General features: G+C 57.3%; 1 protein-coding gene and 1 pseudogene across 7 annotated transcripts; one reads left to right on the plus strand and one right to left on the minus strand.

Annotated features, from left to right (window-relative positions):
* On the minus strand, positions 487-16,855 carry UBTF (upstream binding transcription factor, RNA polymerase I). Of its 6 annotated transcripts, none has more exons than XM_005693926.3 (21): positions 15,983-16,095; positions 13,390-13,514; positions 11,697-11,872; positions 11,063-11,146; positions 10,814-10,969; positions 8,370-8,434; positions 7,971-8,091; positions 7,503-7,613; positions 7,021-7,154; positions 6,709-6,850; positions 6,374-6,415; positions 6,122-6,235; positions 5,864-6,019; positions 5,355-5,489; positions 5,083-5,193; positions 4,581-4,669; positions 4,288-4,477; positions 3,492-3,539; positions 3,099-3,170; positions 2,858-3,001; positions 487-2,755 (listed from the first exon to the last, which is right to left on the minus strand). In XM_005693926.3, exons 2-21 carry the CDS (start codon positions 13,445-13,447, stop codon positions 2,630-2,632), a joined length of 2,274 nt encoding a protein of 757 aa, XP_005693983.1. In that variant the 5' UTR covers positions 13,448-13,514; positions 15,983-16,095; the 3' UTR covers positions 487-2,629. The 6 variants fall into 6 exon arrangements, with proteins under 6 accessions (XP_005693983.1, XP_005693984.1, XP_017920710.1 ...); XM_018065219.1 differs by lacking the exon at positions 15,983-16,095 and adding an exon at positions 16,439-16,855 and having other exon boundaries at positions 1,997-2,755; XM_018065218.1 differs by lacking the exon at positions 15,983-16,095 and adding an exon at positions 14,677-14,806 and having other exon boundaries at positions 1,997-2,755.
* Positions 16,975-19,001, plus strand: LOC102182907 (annotated as a pseudogene). The gene has a single exon (XR_001296875.2). The product of XR_001296875.2 is annotated as a small nuclear ribonucleoprotein F-like (transcript).

A 21,034-nucleotide genomic window follows, 5' to 3' on the forward strand; every position in this document is an offset into this window, starting at 1 on the left:
GAGGCCTGTGGAGGGAAGGCTGTCTTCCTTAACCTCAGAGGGTGAGTCATCTTGGCCCAGCCCACTTCCCATCAGAGGTCTGGGTCCTTTAGGAAAGTCTTTTCTCACTCTGGTGAGGCTGAGGGCTCAAGGTTACCCCAACTCCCAATGATTAGCCCTTACATGATCAGGGTGAACCCCTGACCCTAATGGTTCATCACCTTCATTTTTCAAGGCAGTGCATGCTGGGAGAAAATTTGTTTTCCAAATTCTCAGTCCTTAGTGGTCTGACTACCTAAGTTAACAAACTGAATTGAGAACGTGCAAGAACAGTAGCACAAAACAATGTGAAAATAGCTTGCTATGGAGCCTTCAGGAATGAGGAAGATGGTTTTAGAAAGAAGAGGCAAACAAGTTGCCTTCAAGGGTCTTACCACACTGAGCCTGTTGGGTCACCTCTGCCACCACTCCCACTTCACTGAGTCCAGTGATCAGACAGCAGTCAAATCTTTGTATTTTTACTTTATTATACAAAAAAAGGGAAAACAAAACTTCCACAGTTGGCCTTAAGCTTAGGCAGACACCTCTAAGCCATTCCCTCCCACCTCCCATGATACAAATTCAAGTTGTGGTTGTTGTTGAAACCTACAAAAACACTTCTTAAATATTAGAAAAAAACGGGGTGGGGGGGAGAGCAGGGGTCCTCCCACCCCAGTCATCCCATCCCAGTGCCAAAATGCACTCAGAGTGACCTCTTACAGCACCCACACCCCCACCCCCACAGCTATGTTTGTACTGTAAGAATTTTTCAATTTTTAAAACAGGAAAAAAAAGTGCCCCAAAGTTGTTTTTAAATGAAAAACACATTCCACTAAAACACAACAGCGCAGGGGCACTGGAACAGGGAAATGGGGCTCTCTGCAGGGGCTCTTGAGAATAGAACCTATGAACCCCTGTACCTAATTCCAGAAGCAGGACAAAGGGGAGTGGGGAGTAGGGAGTGTCCCCCACTAGCTCCTCCCACCCCCAGCACCACATCCGAGAGGCAAAGCAGATTATCTATCTACCTTCCTCTGTGAGCGGGACCCACCTTTCCCACCACACCTCCTAGGCAAGAGTTCCTCTTGCCTTTCATTCAGAGGGGGAGGGTGGAAAAGCACAAACCCCCAATTAAATAGGTCACTGACATGATTGTTTAAAAAAATTTTGATCAAAAGCAACAACAAAAATTAAACCCACACTTAGGTGGCTTGGCTTTTTGAGAGTCTAGGAATCAGGGTTCCAAAATCTGGGGGATGGCTGGGAAGGGTTAGGACAGCTGTCAAAGCAGCTTTTGCAGACCTCTCCCTCAGCTGTGGGTTTGGGGAGATGGGGTGGGGAAGGGAGCTGACCTGAGAAATCAAAGGAAATGGGGGTGGGGTAGCTGGAGGATATGGGGGGCAGGCAGGAGGGGTGTCTAAGAGCTTCCAACACATCTCTTGAAGCCCAGGTTCAGAGCCAACGGCGGCTAGGTGACCCCTCAGATGAGCTGGAGACACCTTTCCCGCCAAATAAAATATTTAAGGTTCACCTAGTCTGTCCCCCTCCCCACTGTCCTGATGGATACTGGAGACTTGCCATAGCGCCAATGGCCCTGGCTGAGGGAGACCAGCAGAGGAAGCACCAGAGTGGCTTCAGTACACCCGAACTGAATCAGAGATCAGGCAAAGCGGAAGATATGGAGAAAAGGGCCACCCCAACCTATCCCCACCAGGGTCAGTGTCTCCATAGCCCTCACAACCCTTTTACCTTCTCTTACACACACAAATACACGTGCCTTTGCACACATCCACAGGTGCACCCATGCTATGTACAGGCCACAGGCATACACACACACGCGCGCACACACACACACACACACACACACACACACACACACACGCTTTTCCATACACATCAAGACCGTTTTAAAAAAGCCCCAAACCTACCCTCTAAACCCTCCCTCTCCCAGAAATGACAACAGAGACGGCAGCCGAGATCGGTAGGAAACGTCTCGTTGACAGCTCAGAGCTTAAAAAAAAAATATATACACATATATAAAAAACACTTCTGCCCCCTCCCCCCCGCCCCCGTGAGTGGGTCCAGGCAGCTCCTTCCCGCAGGGGGCAGGGAAGAAGAGGGCCATGGGGCAAGGCCTATTTCTTCATAGGCGCCGGCCCTCTTCTCCCATGTTCCCTGCCTCCAGTTCCAATGCAGGGATCCAGGCTGCAAGCCCCTCTGGAAAGAAAGGGGTCTTCCTCAAGCTTCCACCCTCCCTTGGGTTGGGCTGCAGGTGTAGGGGGCCTCACTGAACTCTTTGGGAACCCCGACCCACTCCCGGGTCCATTGTCCATGCCGGAAACCGCAAGTGCAGAAGAGGGGGTGGGCTGGACCAGTCCGGTGGTGGCTCAGTCTGATGGGTACGCTCCCTGGAGGGCCCCCCAGGGCTGATGTCTCTGAGGCCGCAGAGTTCTGGCCTGGGCGCCTCCAGCGCCTACCCCCCACCGTGTTTTGTTTAAAAAAAAAAAAAAAGAAAGAAAGAAAGTGGGGGAGGCCAAGGGGCAGGGGACAGAACATGGGGGAAAAACAAAGGTGTTCAGCCGGAGAAGGGAGCCCCGGGTGGGGCTGAGCCTCAGTTGGAGTCAGAGTCCGAGGAGTCCCCCGAGGAGGAGGAGCTGGAGCTGCTGCCCTCGGACTCGTTGTCCTCATCCTCGTCATCGTCCTCGTCGTCGTCCTCATCCTCATCGTCCTCCTCATTCTGGGCGACAAGGAAAGTATGGTCACCAGGGGGCCGTCCTGGCAGCCCCTCCGCCCCGCCAACCATGCCCCATCCACCCCACCTCATCCCCATCCTCCCCACCTCATCCCCATCCTCGCTCTCATCCTCGCTGCTGGACTCGGAGGAGTCCCCGCCATCCTCAGAGGAGTCCCCGTTCTCATCATCTTCCTCCTCCTCATCCTCCTCATCTTCATCCTCATCCTCTTCATCATCATCCTCAGACTCCTGGGAGCGATGGAAGCACATCAGTGGTCCCTGCCATGCCACTCAAGGCACCTCAAATCCCCCCACCCAGCCCCCCGTTCTGGGAGGGGCTCCTTACCGACTTAGATTGCAGGGCAGTCCGACTGGACTTGGGGTTTGGGCCTCGCAGCTTGGTCATGTTCTTACGTTTCTGTAGGAGGGGATGGGGACATGGGCAAAGGGAGTAGCCAGGAGTTCTGTACTGCTCCCCCCAGAAAGTGAAAGTCGTGTCCAACTCTTTGTGACCCCATGGACTTGGGCTCCTCTGTCCATGGGATTCTCCAGTCCAGAATAATGGAGTGGGTAGCCACTGCCTTCTCCAGGGGATCTTCCCAATCCAGGGATCAAACCCAGATCTCCCGAACTGCAGGCGGATTCTTTACCGTCTGAGCCACCAGGGAGCAACCCCCTAGCCCCCACCCCCACCACAAGTTCCCTCCTTATCCCAACAGCACCCTGCTCCCAGACTCACATTAGAGATGTACTCTTTATATGCTGCACGTTCCTGGGGAGACAGACTCTGGGGGAGACAGAGGAGGAGGTGAGGGCGGGAACATGACTCAAACTACTGCTGACTGAGCACACTGGTCAAGCACCAGGCAGTGGGCTCAGCTCTGACCATCATGCCACCTGCGCCCATCCCAGTCTCCTTGGGTCTCTGCAGAGAACCCTAAGGACCTGAGAACACAGCTCAGTATTTCTGCTTAAGATGCTCCAAAGCCTTTTCTAAGCTACCCCGTCCTAAGACTGCTTTCATGTCTGTCCTGTGCTCTACCCAAATGGAGGCTCCAGAGTCAGGGCCTTCCTCAACTCAGAGAAGCAGCCCCGGAAGACTGCCCCAGAAGCCAAGCCCAGAGCCACTGCCAAGGCAATCTAGGGCTCACCAAATGTCTGGAACCCTTAACCCCTGCTATTCCCCCTGGGTCCTTGGCCAACCCACCTGGGTGGCTGGGGAGGACATTGGTGACTCTCCCCACTTTACAGATCCGACTGCTCAAGCAAGGCACAGAAGGGGAGCTCAGAGGCTAGAGGCTGAGCCAGAGTCTTGGAGACATCCCCTGGTCCCGGCTGGAGGGAGGAAAAGTCAGTTTGACTTGGATCTTCCTACTCCCTGGCTGTGTGACCTGGGGTAAGTTACTTCACCTCTCTGAGCCTCAGTTTCCTTCTCTGATAGTAACCATTACCCTGAAGGACTGCTGGGACGCTGAATGAAATCATGAATGCAGACCAGCCAGCAGGATGCTTCCTAGGGTCCCCTGCCCTCTCACCTTGACCCAGAGGTCCAGGTTCACTTTGTACTGTTTCTGCTGCTCCTCAGCCTGCTTCTTGTAGTGCTCCTTCTGGCTCTGGGAGATGCGGTGCCAGCGGCTGCCAATCTCCACCATGCGCTCCTTCAGCGGCAGGTGGTTCAGTTGCCCATTGGACAGCAGCTCCTGGGAGAACTTCTGATAACCATTCCTGGGAGGTGTGGGTGTCACAGGGAGGGTCAGGACACCAACCAAGCAGCCCCTCCACCCTGACCCTCCCCACCCCAAGGAGGGACTCTAGCCCCCAGACTCACATGGGAGGTTTCTTGGGTTCTCCCTGGAACTTCATCTTCTTGGAGGAGTTTGCAGCAGCCGGGGGTGCCCGCCTCTCACTGAGCTCTCTCTGTGAGGACACCCAGAAAGGTCACTATCCTCTCTCCTGCCCCATACCTGCAGTCCCTAGCTGACTCTCCTTTTAAGTGCCAGGAAGGAGGAGAAACTAAGGCACAGCTAGGGAGCAATTTCCTAACCACTCACGCCTTCGTCATGTAGGTCCTGCCGTCTGAAAGTGGTTTCATAATTGCACTCACATGATTGGTATCCTCACTCTCATTTTACTGATGCATGACTGAGGCTCAGAGAAGGAAGTTAAAAGACTTATTCAGGGTCACACAACCCAAGCCGAGACTTCTGGCTCCAAGTCCCACGCAGTAAGGAAAGCCACCCACCCGAGAGGATGTTCCTGAGTTTTAAGTGGGAGGAGGTGGCCCTAGCTCCATCCTGTCCTACCGAGCTAACCAGAAGTCCCTTTCCCACCTCGTATCGCTTTTGGTCTTCGGCTGCCTTCTTAATCCACATCAGTTTCTCCTTCTTTTCCATGTTGTTCCAAGTCATCTCCATGGCTTTCAAGGCCTTCTCCCGGTCATTCTGGGGACAGAGAAGGGTGTCAGAAGTGGGAGGGGTCACCTGGGGCTGCCCACTCTGTGGGCAGTAGCAGAACAACCCCTTTCCGAAGAGATTAATGATAAAGGAACTACTTATGCAGAAAGAAAGAAAAGGAAAAAGACCCCTTTCCCATTGCCTGCTACCTTGAAGCGGGCCAGGTAGTCGCCAATGACACTCTGTTGCCAGATCTCCTCTGCTCTCTTGGGCGACTCCGGCAACTTGCCTGGCTTCCTCTCCGACTGGGCCTTCAGCGCCGCCTCCCGGGCCTTGTACTTGGCCTGCGGAGGGACAGTAGAAGTGTCAGCCTTCCGGCCACCCCCAGGGGGCGCGCACGGCCCATCCTGCAATGGAAGGTTCTCCCCTCCACCAACGGGTGGGGAGGGGCAAGCGGAGGCGTGGGCTGGTGCAGATGTCTCCAGCCAGGGGCTCAAGCCGCCCAGCGGCCGGCTCCCCAGGGAGCCCACAGCCCACAGCTGACAGCTTCCCGCCTTCCGGCTCGCTAGGTTCCCAGCCCCACCATCTGCACTCAGGCCGCTGTGTGGCTCACACCTCACACACACGCCCGGGGCAGGGTGAGGAAGTGCAGCTAGCCCCCGGGGGAGAAGCGGCCCAGACTCTGCCTGGCAGCCCCTTCTGGTCTGGCAAGCCTGACCTTTTTCTTCTCCGACAGGTCATTCCACATGCGGGCCAGCAGGCGGGTCAGCTCGCTCTCTGAGAGCTCGGGCCGCTCCTCCTGCAGCTGCCGCCGCTTCTCTTCCGAGAAGATGAACATGGCTGACACGGGCCTCTTGGGCTTCTCCGAGCCGCCCTTGTAGATGTGCAAAGAGGGTCGGCGTCCACGGGGTGCTCACAGGGAGCCCCGCCTCTTCCCCTCCACCCCACCTGCTGCTTGGTCATGCCCCCTGCCCACCTTGCCCGCATCCTGGGAGGGCTTCTTGGAGGCTGGGCTGGTGGCTTGCTTCTTGTTGATGTTCAACATCTTCTCTTCCCCCAGGACCCGCTGCTGCTCCTCTTCAGGCAGGCTCTGGTCAGGGAAAAAGAGGAGGCAGCATGGGGTTGAATACGTAGTCCCTAGGCTGTGTCTGTGTTGTCCTAGGGGCCTTGCTCACCAACCACTCCCTGGCCTCTCTCTGCCCACTGCCCTCCCCGAAGGAACACTCACCTCTAGAAAACGGAGCAGGTCCACCTCATAATCCTTCTTTTTCTGGGAAAGGAAGGGGAGTCAAGGTCAGTCAGGGGGCAGACTCACTGGAGACCTCCCATGCTCCAGGGACCAACAGTCGCCTCTCAGAAAACCGTCCAGAGCCCGGCCAGGGCCCAGTCTCCCGCCACACCTGGTAGGCAGGAGGCCCAGGACCCTGCCTTGATCAGCACAGACACTAAACCAAGCACAACACCGCGTGTAAAGCAAGGGCCCAGGGTCAGACTTCACGCTTCAAAACCCCAAGGTTCTCCGGGCGTCCCGCCACTCCAGGGCTGGCCCTTGCCCCGGCGCACCTGGTCGCATTTCTTGTGGTAGGCGTCTTTCTCCTTCTGGGAGAGCAGCTTCCACTGCTGGCTGCATAGCACCATGCGCTCTGTGCTGGGCACATCCTTCATGTTGGCCATCAGCTCTGCGCAGTACAGTGAGTAGCTGTTCCTGTCACAACCGGCAGTAAGGGAAGAGCATGCCTGTGAGTGACCAGGGAGGCCCTGGGCAGTGGCCCCCTTACTTCCAGAGCCTGGACAGAGGTCCTTCATCAGCCCGGCTCCCCAGCTGCCTGCCGGCTCACCCCCCACCCCCCAACCCCAGGGCAGGGCAGCGCTCACGGAGGTGGCTTGGTGGGTCGCCCATCAAACTTGTCCTTGAGCTGGCGTTCAGCCTTGGTGAGGGTGGACTTGGTGATGCCCTCCTCACTGATGTTGAGCTCAGGATGCTTCTGGATGTAGTCGCGCATAATCTCCTGCAGAGTGAGGTTGAGGGGATGGAGGGCAACGGGGTGTGGGGTTAGCTGGGGCCGGGGGGGTGGGGGAGAGCCGCTGGGGAAGGGAGGCAGGGAGCCAAGCTGGGGGGTGGCCGTGCATCTGCTGTGTCACAAGAGACGTGGTGCCCTGCCCTGCCCTAGCCTGAGATCTCATGTGGGGGGGGGCAGGGGGCAGGGAAGGTAGGGGCAGAGGTGAGGGGCCCAGAAGGCCCCTCCCTCAGTGACGGGATGGGCAGTGACTGCCTCCCGCAGAACGCGGAGGCCGCAGAGTCAGAGGGCAGAGGCTCGTGAAGAGCCGGACGGGGAGGAGCGCAGCGGAAGCCTAACCTCGTACTCCTTCCGCTGCTCCAGGGCCTTATGAATCCATTTCAGCCTCTTTTTGTCCGAGAGCTGAGACCACTGCTTCCCCAGGGAGTCCTTCACCTCCTTCGTAGTGGCCTGCAAACCAAAAGCCGTCAGACACACACAGGCAGCCAGGGGGAGGGGGGAGGGGGAGGGGAGGGGGGACACAGAGGCCCCCGCCCCCTCAGGCCACAGGAGGTCACAAGAGTGTCCCCCACGGGCCAGGAGGGGAAGGCAGAGAGGCGGAGGGTCCCGCCTGGGTGCGAGGGGACAGGCTCACACACGCACACGCACGCACGCACACGCCAGCTGGCCCAGGCCCTGTCCATGCAGCCCACCCCTGGGGAGGGGCCTCCTCTCCTGCTCCCCTGCACCATGCCCGGCCGACCTGCCGCGGCTCCCCCCTTGCCACCACCGTGCGCCCTCCCCGCCACCCCTTGGCCGGACACTCACATCTGGCCGCACTTTGAGATACACCTTCTTCTCGTGGGTGTACCACAGCTGCTGGGGGGTTTTGGGCTTCTCGGGGATGTCCGACTTCTTGGCATTCTGGATTAGGTCTGGGTGATCCTCCCTAGCCAGGGCGCGGGGAGCGACAGTCAGTGGTTGGGGATGGGGGTCCTGCCAGGGCAGACCCTGGCTAGCTGCCCCACTCGCTAAGGCTCCTCAGCCCATCAGCTGGGGCCTAGTGGACCAGTGGTTAGCTGCCAGTCTCTGCCCGAGTGTGAACCACTACGGTCAACAAGTGACCCATCCATCTTCCATGCCTCATGGGTGTTGAGCGCCAGGCTCTAATCCCCTCTCCTGCCACACCCAGCACCCTGTGGCCTCCTCTGGGCTCCACTGCCTTACCTGAATCGGGCGAGGTTTCGCTCAAACTCCTGTTTCTCCCTCTGGAAGTCCTGAATATATTTCATCTGGGGGGAGGAGGCGATGGGGTCATCCATGACCCAAGAGCTGAGCCACAAACCCCACCAAGTCCTCCTTGCTACCTATTTTGCCTCCGTCAGTGATGTGTATGGAGAATGTCATGAGTAGGGGGGGTGGGGGAAGGGAAGATGGTGGCCTGCCTTCTGGTGGGTTGGTGGGAGGGGGGGACTCTGTAGCTGACACTAGAACTACAGGGGTCTCCCAGAACACATCCCATCCCCTCCCTTTAAGAAAGGGAGAGTCCCAGGATGGGGGTGGAGGTGGGGTGGCCACATGGCATTACCCAGTCATTCACTAAGCAGGGACAGCACTGGGATTCCCCGAGATAGTCCCCCTCTGCCTTTCCCCAACACCAAGGAAACCCCCAGGGAGTCAGGGAGGGCATAGGCCTTGCCTGTCGCTCGCTCCTCCTCTGTCTGTGGCAGCTAATACTAGTGTGCCCTCTCAGGTGGCCCACAGGGCTGGGGGCAGGCTGAGTCCCACTTCTAAGGCACTAAGGAGAGAGACTTAACTGACTGCAGCCCAGAGTGAATTCTTATCTTCTGAAGCTGGATTTCCCCCCACCTCCAATCCTGTATCTTTGGGTCCCTGGTTGTCCTTGGCGATCCTGACACCATCCCCGCCACAACTCTCAGTCATGACCACTTTCCCTGCCTCTGATCCCTTCTTCCAGGTTCTTGGCTCCCTGCGCCGTCCCTCCCCCAGCCCCTTCCTTCTCTCACCCTGGTCCCCCCTTCCCACCATCCCATCTCTATCCCTGCATCCTTCCTGCCTCCCTGCACCCCTCCCTCTTGGACTTCTTTTCCAGCCTGTCTCTTTCCCTTCCTTGTCTACCTCCCCTCCTGGCCCCAGTTCAGCGTCCCTCTTTCCTTTCTCCCTCTTCTTCCCAGATTCACAACCAGAATAGCGCTGGAGGCGGCCAGGGACACATGCTGCTTGAGCCCAACCTCTGCCTCTCATCAGGTGCGAGAAGCGAGGCAGTTCTGCTTCCCTCTGAGGTTTCCACAAAAAAACCGAGAGCAGAGCCCTGCCTCCTTCGCCCCAGTCTCAGCTCTCCTCTCACAGAAACAGAAGCTTTCAGAGCCAGAAGGCACCACCCAGATCAGGCTCAACCTCCACGCCTCAGATCAAGACCAGGCCCAGAAGATGGAAATGACTTACCAAAGGGCACATGTACGGTGATGCAGTGGCAGTTCAGGGGAACAGGCTGTGTGTTCCCTAGGCCAGCACTCTGTCCACTGTACCTTGGAGTTGCCTCTGTCCCGCCCTGGTCCTGAGACCCTCTGCCTCTCCCTCTCACCCCATGGGAACATCTGGGCATTGTGTATACACTCAGCTTGCAACAGCCCCGTCAGAGGGGTCAAGAATAGCTCCAGCAATTCGTACTCCGGCTTGGTTCAGGCAGCAGCTGCAGACAGCTGGATCGACCCAGTCAAACAAGCTCCTTTTTTTGGGTACAAGACCAGGCCATGTGAGCCCGAAGCCAGGGTGTGCAAACTGGGACAAGGGCTGCTCCCAGGGCTGGTGCCCTCCCGAGAGCCAGCTGCCTACACTGTCTCCTCTCCAGCAAGTGTGCCTTCTTGTCTCTTCTGCTGCCCCTCGCTAGCATCTCTCCCTGGCTCCATCTCACCAGGCAGTATCTCCTCTGTGCGTCTCTCTCTGCCCACCGCCTCTCACTGTTGTCCTACCTGCAGGCTCCTCCGATGCTGTGCTGCCTGTTCCTCCCAGGGACCACATAACCTCACTGTGTTCACCATGTCCACCCCTGCCTGGGAGGCTGGGGCAGCCTCTACCCAAGGTTAATGGGCTTGACGATCTGGGACAGCATGGGGCCACAAAGGACAATATGTGTAAGGGGGAGGAAGTCCATGTAACCTGGGGACGCACCTGTTACCTGCCTAGAGAAGAGGGCTAGGCAGGGAGCCCAGGCACTAAACCATGGTCCTGGGACACGACGCCCTCCTGCACCCCAGTTCCTCTGACCGCAAAATCCAGACCACTCAGTCTCCTGGAGTTACCTCTATGAGCATCAAGTGAGACCATGTGGGGAAACGTCAGACGTGAATGGCTGAGCAAGCCTAACAGTGAGGACATGTGTGTGAAAGAGGACATGTGTGTTACGGTGTCTGTCTTGGTCGTGGTTACATCTGTAGCAGTGCCAACACCTGAGGGTGTCTGGGCCCGGGAGGCGATGATCAGGTGCGCTCCCCAAGGCCCTCCTCTACTCTGCTGACCCACCCACTCCCCTGATACCAGGTCACTCGGTCTAAACCCTTGCTGCCCCCCTACCCCCCGAGCCAGATAACCTACACCATACCAGCTTCTCCCCACCTCTTCCCTCTGCACCTTAGCCCCCCGCCCCCCACCTTCTTCTTCTCCGGCAGTTCCTTGTATTTCTTGGACAGAATCTTGGTCAGGTCCAGGTTACTCATCTCCGGGTGGAGTTTAGCATACTTGGCCCGCTTCTCCATGAAGAAGCGAAAGTAAGGGGTCAGGGGCTTCTTTGGGAAGTCCGGATGTTTCTGGAAGGAGGGACAAGGACACAGGCTAGGTGAGACACTGTTCTTTGAGCCTTGCTTTTCTGAACTCTCGTGTTCCTCCACTTGGAAACTCACCTTGAGTTTTTTGCCTTTGTAAGGATTTTTAACGTGTTCCTGAGCATCGAGGATCAATTCTGTCAATGTACGGAACTTTCTCACCTGGAGGAAGAAAGGAGGTGAGGATAAGGGGAAGTACCAAAGAGGGGAATGCCACCGAGGAGCATACCCTCGTTTTCCAACAGGCCTTCTCTACTTTCCACTAGATTGAAGATATCAAAGGAGAAGGGCTGGGGTCGAGAGTGACACAGCTCAGGCTGTGCTGATACCCAGGCACTGGCCCATGTTTACTGCAGAGGTCCGGGCAGTCGGTACACATCGTAGGAGAGCAAGAAGGCGACCACCTGACCTCGAAATGGTTGTCCATGTCAGCACCTCATTCAATCCCCAGAACAGCTCAGGTGACAGATGCTCTAAGACGGTAAGTATTCAAGGCCACATAGCTTAGAAAGTAGAACTGAGAAGTCTTGGCCAGTGCTGTCAACCGTGCCAACTCCCGAAATGCACAAGGGCGACCACACGAGGACCTCGCCTGGTCTCTTTCCTTCCTGTTTATAGACTTCTGTTTCATCTCCCCCACCAAGAAGGCTGAAGCAAGGGTAGGTGGAGATGTGTGTTCGAATGTGTTGGGGAGGGAGGGGGAATCCATTACCTCGTTAGAAATCTCCACCCATTTCAGCTTGCACATGTCTCCAGAAAAGTCTTTAAATGCTACTTTTTCCCAGTCCATATGTGACTCGGTGGTTTTGAACTTGGAGCTGTCATTGGATGGAATGTTGTTCTTCATGCATTCCAGCAAAGTCAACATGTCTTCCTGGGACCAGCGGTCTGGGAAGGGTAAGAAAGGCCATTATGCCTGGCTCATGCCAGCCCCCATTTGTTCCCTGGTCCTTAAGCACTCAACCCTTCCTTCCCAGAGCATCTCAGACCCTTCAGATGGTTATCTCCATCTGAAGACACAGACAACACATGGCCTGGCCCTAAGGAAAAGCTGTGGCCATATAGATTAGAGCAGGGACTCCAGTCCAAACAACATCACCCCTGGAAAACCAGACTTGGACTCAAGTTTGGCTTACTTCAAAGCTATTATCATTTCTAACGTGCCAGCCTGCCATGGGTTACAGTTTATCGTAGGGAAAGGGGGAGGGGAAGGAAGCCACAGTGATTTGGGACCCTGTTGGAGAACAGCTAGCTTACTGCAGAAGAAAGGGAAACAAAGAGACCACACACCTAAACGTGAAGCTAAATTCAGTCTCAGCTCTACGTGGCTACCCTAAATGTGCAGACTGAGGCAGGGGTGTGGGCCACAAGGAGAACCCACGGCAATGTTTTGCTCCAGCATAGCTGGAGACTAATATTAAAGATGTGAGTATTCCACCACCCTATCCTCTCTCTCAGAAAGGACCAAAGGAGACTTTGGAGCAAGTAAAAGAATGATAGGGCCATACAAGGCAGCTAAGAGGCAAAGCCAGCAGGTGGGCAAAGGGTGAGCTCTGCTCCAGGGGGGGCCCCCCACCCTAGAATTCTGAGTTGTTTTCCCAGCCCAATTCCCCATGGAAGCAAAAAAAAAAAAGGAGTCTGGACCAGCTATTTCCAGCCACTGAAAGGCAGCTCCATTAAGGGCTCTCTGGAGGGGACTACTGGGGAAGGTGAGCTAGGATGATAGCCAGCCACGGCTAGGAGTCAAAAGGGCTCTTGACGTGCATTCACATCTGGTCACCTGGGTCAGGGTTTTTGCAGGAGGGTCACATGAACCCATAATCCTCTCTCCTCTCAGTGCCCCACAGGCATTGCCAGATGCTCAGATTCATCCTACCCACCCTGCCACCCTACAACTGGATCCCCACTGGATGGGGTAGAGTATAATTAAGTGTGTTTGAGGTCTCCAGCCATCAAAACACCCTTTCTCTCCAACCTGCCTCACCAAAAACTATGCCCTCTTAATAACAATTAAAAAAAAACAACCCTGAAAAGTTTTCCCAATCCCTCTCATCTCCCCCTTACTCCCATATTCCTTGTCTCTCCTCCCATTCCAGGACACTGCTGAGGATACACACGGGGTGACTGGGAACCCCAGAAGGAAGACTTAAACAGGCCTCCTCCTCCCTCTCTAACCTGGGGGTGAGGGGAATGGAGGGTGAAAAATACAGTTTGTAGGTTCAAAGCCAAATAATTTGGGTTTAGCCAAACACCCAGTGTGAGGGGTGTTTGACACTCAAGTGCCTTCCTCCCATTTCAGTTCAGAGAACCCCGATGGGAGAAAACCTTTAGAAGGAGAGTGGGCCTCGCATACCTACGTGAGAATGGAGGATTTAAGTTAAGAGGGTTGAGGCTGGGGCTCCTACCTTGGCCTTTAGGGGCGGCCATTTCCAGGTCTGTGGGGCAGTCGGCTTCTCCGTTCATTCTCCAGCCGTCCAGCCACTTCCTCGGTCGTGCTGGCCAGGCAAGCCGGGGTCAAAGCCACCTCACCCTTTAGAAAAGACACCAGTCCCCTCTCAGGCGGGCTGAGAGGTGGGGGACTGTCTATCACTCCCTCCCCGAAAGGGGAGGGGGACATAACCCCACACTCTCAGAGAGACCCAGCCAAGACTCCAGAAGACTTGATGAGTTGGTGGGGGTGAGAGTGCACTCCTCTACCTCCTAACCCCATCCCCAGCCCCTACAGCCTCTACAGCTCCACTCATAGGCGTGCGCCCTCCGCTGCCCACGCGAGACACTGCTCCGCGCTCCAGCGCGCCGCGAGCGCCCGCCCTCCGCCCTCCTTCCCCAACCCCGGCAAAAAAAAAAAAAAAAAAAAAAAAAACTCCTCCTCTTCTGTGCGCCCCGCCCCGGGGAGGCCCCAGGCTGGAGGGCGGGGGAGGAGGAAGGGCGGGTAAAGGGCGCGCGCGGTCGCGGAAGCGGGCACGCGCCTCAGTCTCCTCCTCCCGCTCCCCCCGGCCGGTTCCCCCCGCCTCCGCAACCCGGCGGGGACCCGGACGCAGCGCAGCCGCCGCCAGCCCCGGAGCGCAGCGGCCGCACCGCCCCCGGGGACCGGATCCGGATTCCCGACGCCCTCCCCCTCAGGCTCCCGACGCCGTCCCCGCCCGCCTGGGCGGGCAAGCTGCCGGAGAGAAGCGGCCTGGCCTGCCCCCCGCCCCCGAGCCACCCACCCCGGCCAGAGGCGCCGCCACCGCCCAGCCACCCCGACGCGCACGGAGGAGCCCGGCGCAGAGGCGCGACCACGGCGGGAACCGCCGCCTCCTCCCCCGAGCCTGCGGCCCAGCCCCGCCGGCGCCCCCGCCCGGGCCTCCGGGGAGCCGAGCCAAGGAGAGGGCGGGAGGACGGCGGCCGGGAGGCGGGGGAGCAGCGCTCACCGGCCCCGCCGCCCCCTCCGGCGGCCGGCGAGAACTGCGCCTGCCGGCTCGGAGAAGCGCGGGCTCCTCCGCCCGCGGCCGGGGCTCGGCTTGGGCCTCGCTTCCTGCCCTCCCCTCCCCCGGCTCTCGGCGTCCTCTCCATTTGCCCTGGTCTTCTCTCGCCCAGTTCTCTGCCTGGAACTCGCCCCGGGTCTCCAGGCGTCCACCGCACCCATGGCTCGCTCCCCGCCGCCTGGCCCCGGCCCCGACCCGGCGCGCGTCCTCAGCCGCCTCGGTTACCCGGCGCAGCGCGGCCTCCGGGCTTCCCGCTCCGGCGGCTCCCTCCCCGGCTCTGAGCGGCGGCGCCCTCCCCCGCTCGGCCGGGCACAGCCGCAGCTCCCTCCCGCGGCGGCAGCGGCTCCTCCTCCGGGCGCGGCGGCGGCGGCGCTGGGGCGGCGGCTGCTGCTGTGGCGGCGGCGGCTGCGGCTGTGGCTGCTGCCTGCTGCTCCTCGCGGCGAAAAGCACAAAGCACAGCGCCCTCCGCCTGCAGGCAGCCCGCCCGCCGCCCGCCCGCCGGCCCCGGCCTCAGCTCGCACACCCCCCGCCGCCGCCGCAGCCTCCGCCGCCGGAGCGGGGAGGAGGAGGGAGAAGGGAGGAGGAGGAGCGGGAGGGGGGGCGGGAGAAGCGGGGCAGCGAGCGCGTCCTTCCCCGTAGAGCGCACACCGACCCCCGGGGAGCGAGCGCCAGCCCGCCCGCCTCGCCGGCTCCGCTCCCTCCCACAGCCTGCCCGGGCGGGCTCCGCGGGGGGCAGCTGGGAGGAGGGGCGGGAGCTGGGGGGACCCGGGCGGCCGAGGCGGAGGGAAGGAAGGAGGGGAGGGGGGTAGTGCTGGTGGTGGTGGTGGTGGTGGCGGCGGCGGCGGCGGCGGCTGCTGCTGCCGCCGCCGCCGGGGAGGGGGGGGTCGGGGCAGGGAGACACGCAGCCGCCCGGATGGCGGCGGGGCTCGGAGCCGAGGCGGGCGGGCGCCGAGAGCGACCTCGCCAGACCCGCGGGGGAACTAGCAGGCTCGGCCGGCGCAGGAGGGAGGGCGCGAGGCGCGACCGCAGAGAGGGTGCCGGAGGGCCCCCCGGCAGCTGGAGAGGCTCCGGGGGTGTTTGCAGCCCGGCTCCAGAGCTCTCTTCCCCAGCTCAGATTCGGGCTTCCACTCCAGCCCTCACCCGCTCACTCGCCCGCCTCCCGGAGCGGGCATTTCGCGCCCACCCTTATCCCCGGAGCGTAGCCACCGGCTTGGGGCGCACGCAAGCCAATCGCCGTGCCAGGCTTCGGAGCCTGCCTCGCTGCTAAGCAGCACACACACGAAACTTGAAAAAAAAAAATCCCTAAAAAGATGTCCTTTTTGCAAATTAAAACAAAAAAAAAATTCTCCTTTGCTCTTTAAATCCCACAAACGGCGATAAAGCTACGAGGCGGCGGAGGAGCCTCTGTGGGAGCTGGTTCAATCCAGCCCGGCATGGCTCCCCAGGCCTGCCCGGGCGCATGGAGATCGGCGCCGCCGCCACTCGCAGAAACCCCTCTCCCCCGAAATCCGCGGCGCCGGGGCTCACTTACCGAGCGTGTGAATGGGAGCACGGGCCAAGGGCACCTTAAGGGTGCGGCGGGCCGAAGAGCTGAGCCGCAGCTCCGCCGCAGCCGACGCCGGGGCAGCAAGCCGCCAGACAAAGCCCGAGATGGCGAAGCGGAGCGACGGCTAATGGCGAGCCCCACGCGCCGCGCTCCGCCCGCCCCGCTCCGCCCGCCCGCCCGCCCGCCTCGGCGCAGCGCAGCGCCGCTCCGAGCGCTAGCCCGTCAGAGCCGCCTCGGCGCCGCCGCCTCCCGGGCCACCCCGGCCTCGCCTGGCCCCTCCGCCTCCTCCGGGCGACTCAGCCTCACCCCTTCCCTCCCACCGTGCTGGGGGCTGCACGAAAATAAAAAGAAAAGGAAAAATGCTTTTCTTTTTTTTTCCTCCTTTTGGCAGGGCGGGCGTGTTGAGACTTTCGAGTCTTTTTGCCCCCAGCTCGCACTCACCTGCGGAGCCGCCGGGAGGGCTGGGGGTGGGGGCGCGTGGGGCTGGAGCCGGCGAGCGCGGGTTGAAAGCTAGCCAAGCTCTGCAGCGCCCGACCCGGGCGTATACGCCGCCGCCAGTCCCCGCAGAGAAATCGTCCTCCTACCCCCGCCTCCATCGCTCTGCGTTTCTCTTCCAATCAGCCGATCGCTTGGCGGCTCCTCCATTCTCCGGCCAAGCCTGCTGCCTAGAGCGAGCTCCACTCCTCCATCTGCTCGCCCGGCTCCTCGCTCCCCTGCCGGGGCCGGCGAAGCGACGTTGGGCCGGAGGGGGATTTGCGAGGGAACCTGCCGGCTTCCCGCTCCCATTGCTCCCTCCCCGCTGCCTCCTGCTTCTCTCCTGCGTCTTTCCAACTCTCCCTTGTCGCCACTGGTGTGTGTCTGAGTGTATGCGCGGGTTTCTTTCTTTTTTTTTTTTTTTTTTATTGCTCTTTGCTTTTGCAACCCTGGAGCCAAAGCAGGGTGGGGGGGAGAGAACAGGGGGGGAAGGGTGTTACCAAAAAAAAAAAAAAGGCAAGCAAGAAAAGCTCTTAGGTTTGCAACACATTGGAAAACCGGGGGAGTGCCCCGCCTCGTCCGTTCTCGGTGCCCCGCGAGGGCCTTCCGGGTTTTAGAGCGAACCTCTCGCTATTCTCAATGCCCCTCACCTCCTCCGAGTTTAGGATCCGAGGAGTCCGAGCAAAGAGTTCTCCCCCCGGGCCATAGTAAAGGGGTGTCAGGGTGAGAGTTGGGGGCATTTTTCAAGAAGCAGCAACCATCCGTCCCACCCCTGCTTCGGTAGCTGGGCCGCGGGAGTCGGTTGAGAGCAAAAATCCCGGTGGGTTTAGGCGAAGGGGATTCCGGGGCGAAGCGGAGCCGCGAGACCGCGCTTCGCGCATCTCCCCTTCGGTCTCTGCCTCCAGTCTCCAGCCTGCTCCCCCTTTAATTTCCAACCCCCCCCCTCCTTTAATCTAATTTCTTCCAACTCCACCTTTGTTGTTAACCGGCGTCACGCCCAGACCAGCCAATCCCCGGCACGCTATCAGCTTGTCAAAAAGGCTTGGCCAGCCCTGGGAAAGCAGGCCGCGGGCTCTGCTCCCCCTGCCCCTCCTCCCCCCGGCGGCGGCGGGGAGCCGCGAGGGGAGCCTGGCACCCCGGCCTCGCCGCCAGAGCCCCAGCGGGGCAGCCTTCCCGTAGGCCTCCGCTCTCCACCATCCTGCGGGCCGGAGATAGAAAGGCCTAGGCGCGACCACCATCTACCCTCCCACTGCCGTCGGCTGCGGTTGTCTGTCTCTGCCTCTCCTCCACCGAGAAAGGTTCATCTGGACGCAGGAAGCCAGAAGACGGTCTGAAGAACGCCTGCTTCCATCAGGCGAGCCTACGGTTTGGGCCATCGCTCCGGGGCGGCGCCATCGCCCCCGGCTCTAGGGATGCCAGCCTACCACAGCGGCACTACCAGCTGGGCCGCCGGCCCCTTTGGACTCTTCCCCTGTCACACAGCCTTCTCCATCCTCACACCACGGCCTCGCTGTTGCTGTAATTTATCTTGTCTCCTGGGAGAACTGAGAGTCCTTTCCCAGGACTTCCACAGCCACATCTGCCACGTTTCACAAACCGGGAGGAAAATCTTGTCAAGATCTGGTGTGTCCGAATTTTTTAGTGGGTAGGAGGAGCCAATTTACCTTGATGCTAATGAAGCTTAAGCTTCAGGGCCCCTCATCGCAGGCTATCTCTTTACTTTTGATTCATCATTTGGTATTATTTTTTACTCCCCCCTCCCCCTCCCCACAAACCCAGTTCTGCCCTTGGAACCTACAGAGGGCATTTTGTGAAGGACCAAGCCATGTCACACTGTACTTAGAACCTGCTGCTGCTGCTGCTAAGTCGCTTCAGTCGTGTCCGACTCTGCGTGACCCCATAGACGGCAGCCCACCAGGCTCCTCCGACTCTGGGATTCTCCAGGCAAGAATACTGGAGTGGGTTGCCATTTCCTTCTCCAACTTAGAACCTGCAGGGAATAACTTTCTTGTTTTGACTTCGAAACATCAAAAGGTTTGGAGTCAGAAGTCCCAGGTTTCCAGCCTCTGGGCTTTCCCACCTTAACGGTGTGAGTTTGATTAAATGTCTTAACTTCATCTGATCCCAGTTTTCTTGTCTATAAAATTAGAATAGCAGCTGTGTGGTTACTTCAGTCGGGAGGGTCGCTCTACAATTGCATCGGCGGCGAGTATCCTGCAGCATTTCCCCACTACTGCAGCGGTAGTCACGATGAGTTTGCCCCTCAACCCCAAACCTTTCCTCAGCGGATTAACAGGAAGGCCAGTAATGGTAAAGCTTAAATGGGGAATGAAGTACAAAGGCTACCTGGTGTCTGTAGATGGCTATGTGAACATGCAGCTTGCAAACAGAATACATAGATGGAGCATTGTTTGGACATCTGGGTGAAGTTTTACTAAGGTGTAATAATGTCCTTTATATCAGGGGTGTTGAAGAAGATGGGTAAATGAGAGAATAGCATCTTTTGGGGGGAATTTTTTAATATATATTTGTAAACAATAAAAATTTGGTTTTCAAAAAAAAAAATTAGAATAGCAGTCCTATGTTCTCTGCTTTTCTCACCAGGGTTGGAGGGTTGAGTAAGATGATGTATGTAAAACTGTAAAATACTCCACAGTGTCGCTTGCAACATTTACAATGGGAGAAACTTAGACCCCAAGAAAGTTCCAAGTCTTCCACATACAGATCTAGTGTCCAGGTGTCCCAGCTCCTGGCCCTGAACTTCTTGGCTGGGCCAAGGAGCCTTTCGGTAAAGTGCTTTGGAATAAAACAGGGTGAACATGAATCATAAGAATGATTATTATTGATTTTTCGTTCCTTGGGCAGCAAAAATCATGGCTGGCACTCTTTCCACTTGGAAACTGACTGGCTTGTTTTACATCTCCCGTGTCTCTGGTGAGGTCAGGAGTCTAGACTTGGGCTATGTGCCCAAGAGCTATGGGCTATGGGCCCAGAGCATAAGGGAACCTACCTACGCCCCCTCTTCCAATTTATTACCCCCTTGCTCCCAGTTTTCTGCCCTGTGCCTCCAAGCAGAGCCTTAGCATTCCACAATCCCAGCCAGGCTGGTGACAAGGCATAATCCTAGCTACACATTCTCCACTTGGCCCCAGGCTTTCCTTAGGTTGCCAGTATCCCAGCACTAGTTCATATAAAATCCCTGCTGTGCCTGGAATGCATTAACCAAAGTGTGACACTTCAATTCCTAGTGTACATGGAATAATTTTAGATGGTATACAGATGAACATACTGTTTTCAAAGTTATGTATCATAATGTGTAGTTGGAAATGTTCTGTTTTCTTTTGTTTTTTTTTAAGATAGTGACATAAAGCTGCTGCTTCTTGTTTGAGTGTGAGTGTGAGGTGAGTGTCCCTCTTTTATTTTTTTTCTTTTTCAATTGAGGTATAACTTTCAGAGAGTAAACTGCACACATCTTAAAGAATACAACTTGATGCGTTTTTACATATGTATATATAATATACATGTAACGTGTATACACACACATATATGTACATACATGCACACACATATATAATGTAACTATCACCCAGATCAAGATATTGAATATTTCTAGCATTGAGCATGGCACCCCACTCCAGTACTCTTGCCTGGAAAATCCCATGGACGGAGGAGCCTGGTAGGCTGCAGTCCCTGGGGTTGCTGAGAGTCGGGCACGACTGAGCAACTTCACTTTCACTTTGCACTTCCATGCATTGGAGAAGGAAATGGCAACCCACTCCAGTGTTCTTGCCTGGAGAATCCCAGGGACGGGGGAACTTGGTGGGCTGCTATCTATGGGACGCACAGAGTCAGACATGACTGAAGCGACTTAGCAGCAGCAGCAGCATTGAGCAAGCTCACTCAAAGTCAGTATTCCCCTCCAAATGTCACTAGTATTCTGAGCTATTGCCATAAGTTTAGACTTTTTGGAGTTCATATACATGGAATCATTCAGTATATGCATTTTTACATCTGGCCTCTTTCACTCACCATTGTGTCTGAGATTAATTTATGATCTTTCACGTAGTAGTGGTTCAATGCCTTTTCATTGCCATACAATAGTATTCCATTGTAGACATTAGTCAGTTCAGTCGCGAAGTCATGTCCCACTCTTTGCAACCCCATGGACTGCAGTGCGCCAGGCTTCCCTGTCCATCACCAACTCCCAGAGCTTACTCAAACTCATGTCCATCAAGTTGGTGATGCCATCCAATTATCTCATCCTTTGTCGTCCCCTTCTCCTCCCAACTTCAATCTTTCCCAGCATCAGGGTCTTTTCCAATGAGTCAGTTCTTTGCATTAGGTGGCCAAAGGATTGGAGTTTCAGCTTCAGCATCAGTCCTTCCAATGAATATTCAGGACTGATTTTCTTTAGGTTGGATCTCCTCGCAGTTCAACGGATTCTCAAGAGTCTTCTCCAAAACCGCAGTTCAAAAGCATAAATTCTTCGGCACTCAGCTTTCTTTATAGTCCAACTCTCACATCTGTACATGACTACTGGAAAAACCATAGATTTGACTAGAT

Source organism: Capra hircus, chromosome 19, assembly GCF_001704415.2.
Source record: "Capra hircus breed San Clemente chromosome 19, ASM170441v1, whole genome shotgun sequence".
Classification (NCBI taxonomy): Eukaryota; Metazoa; Chordata; class Mammalia; order Artiodactyla; family Bovidae; genus Capra; species Capra hircus.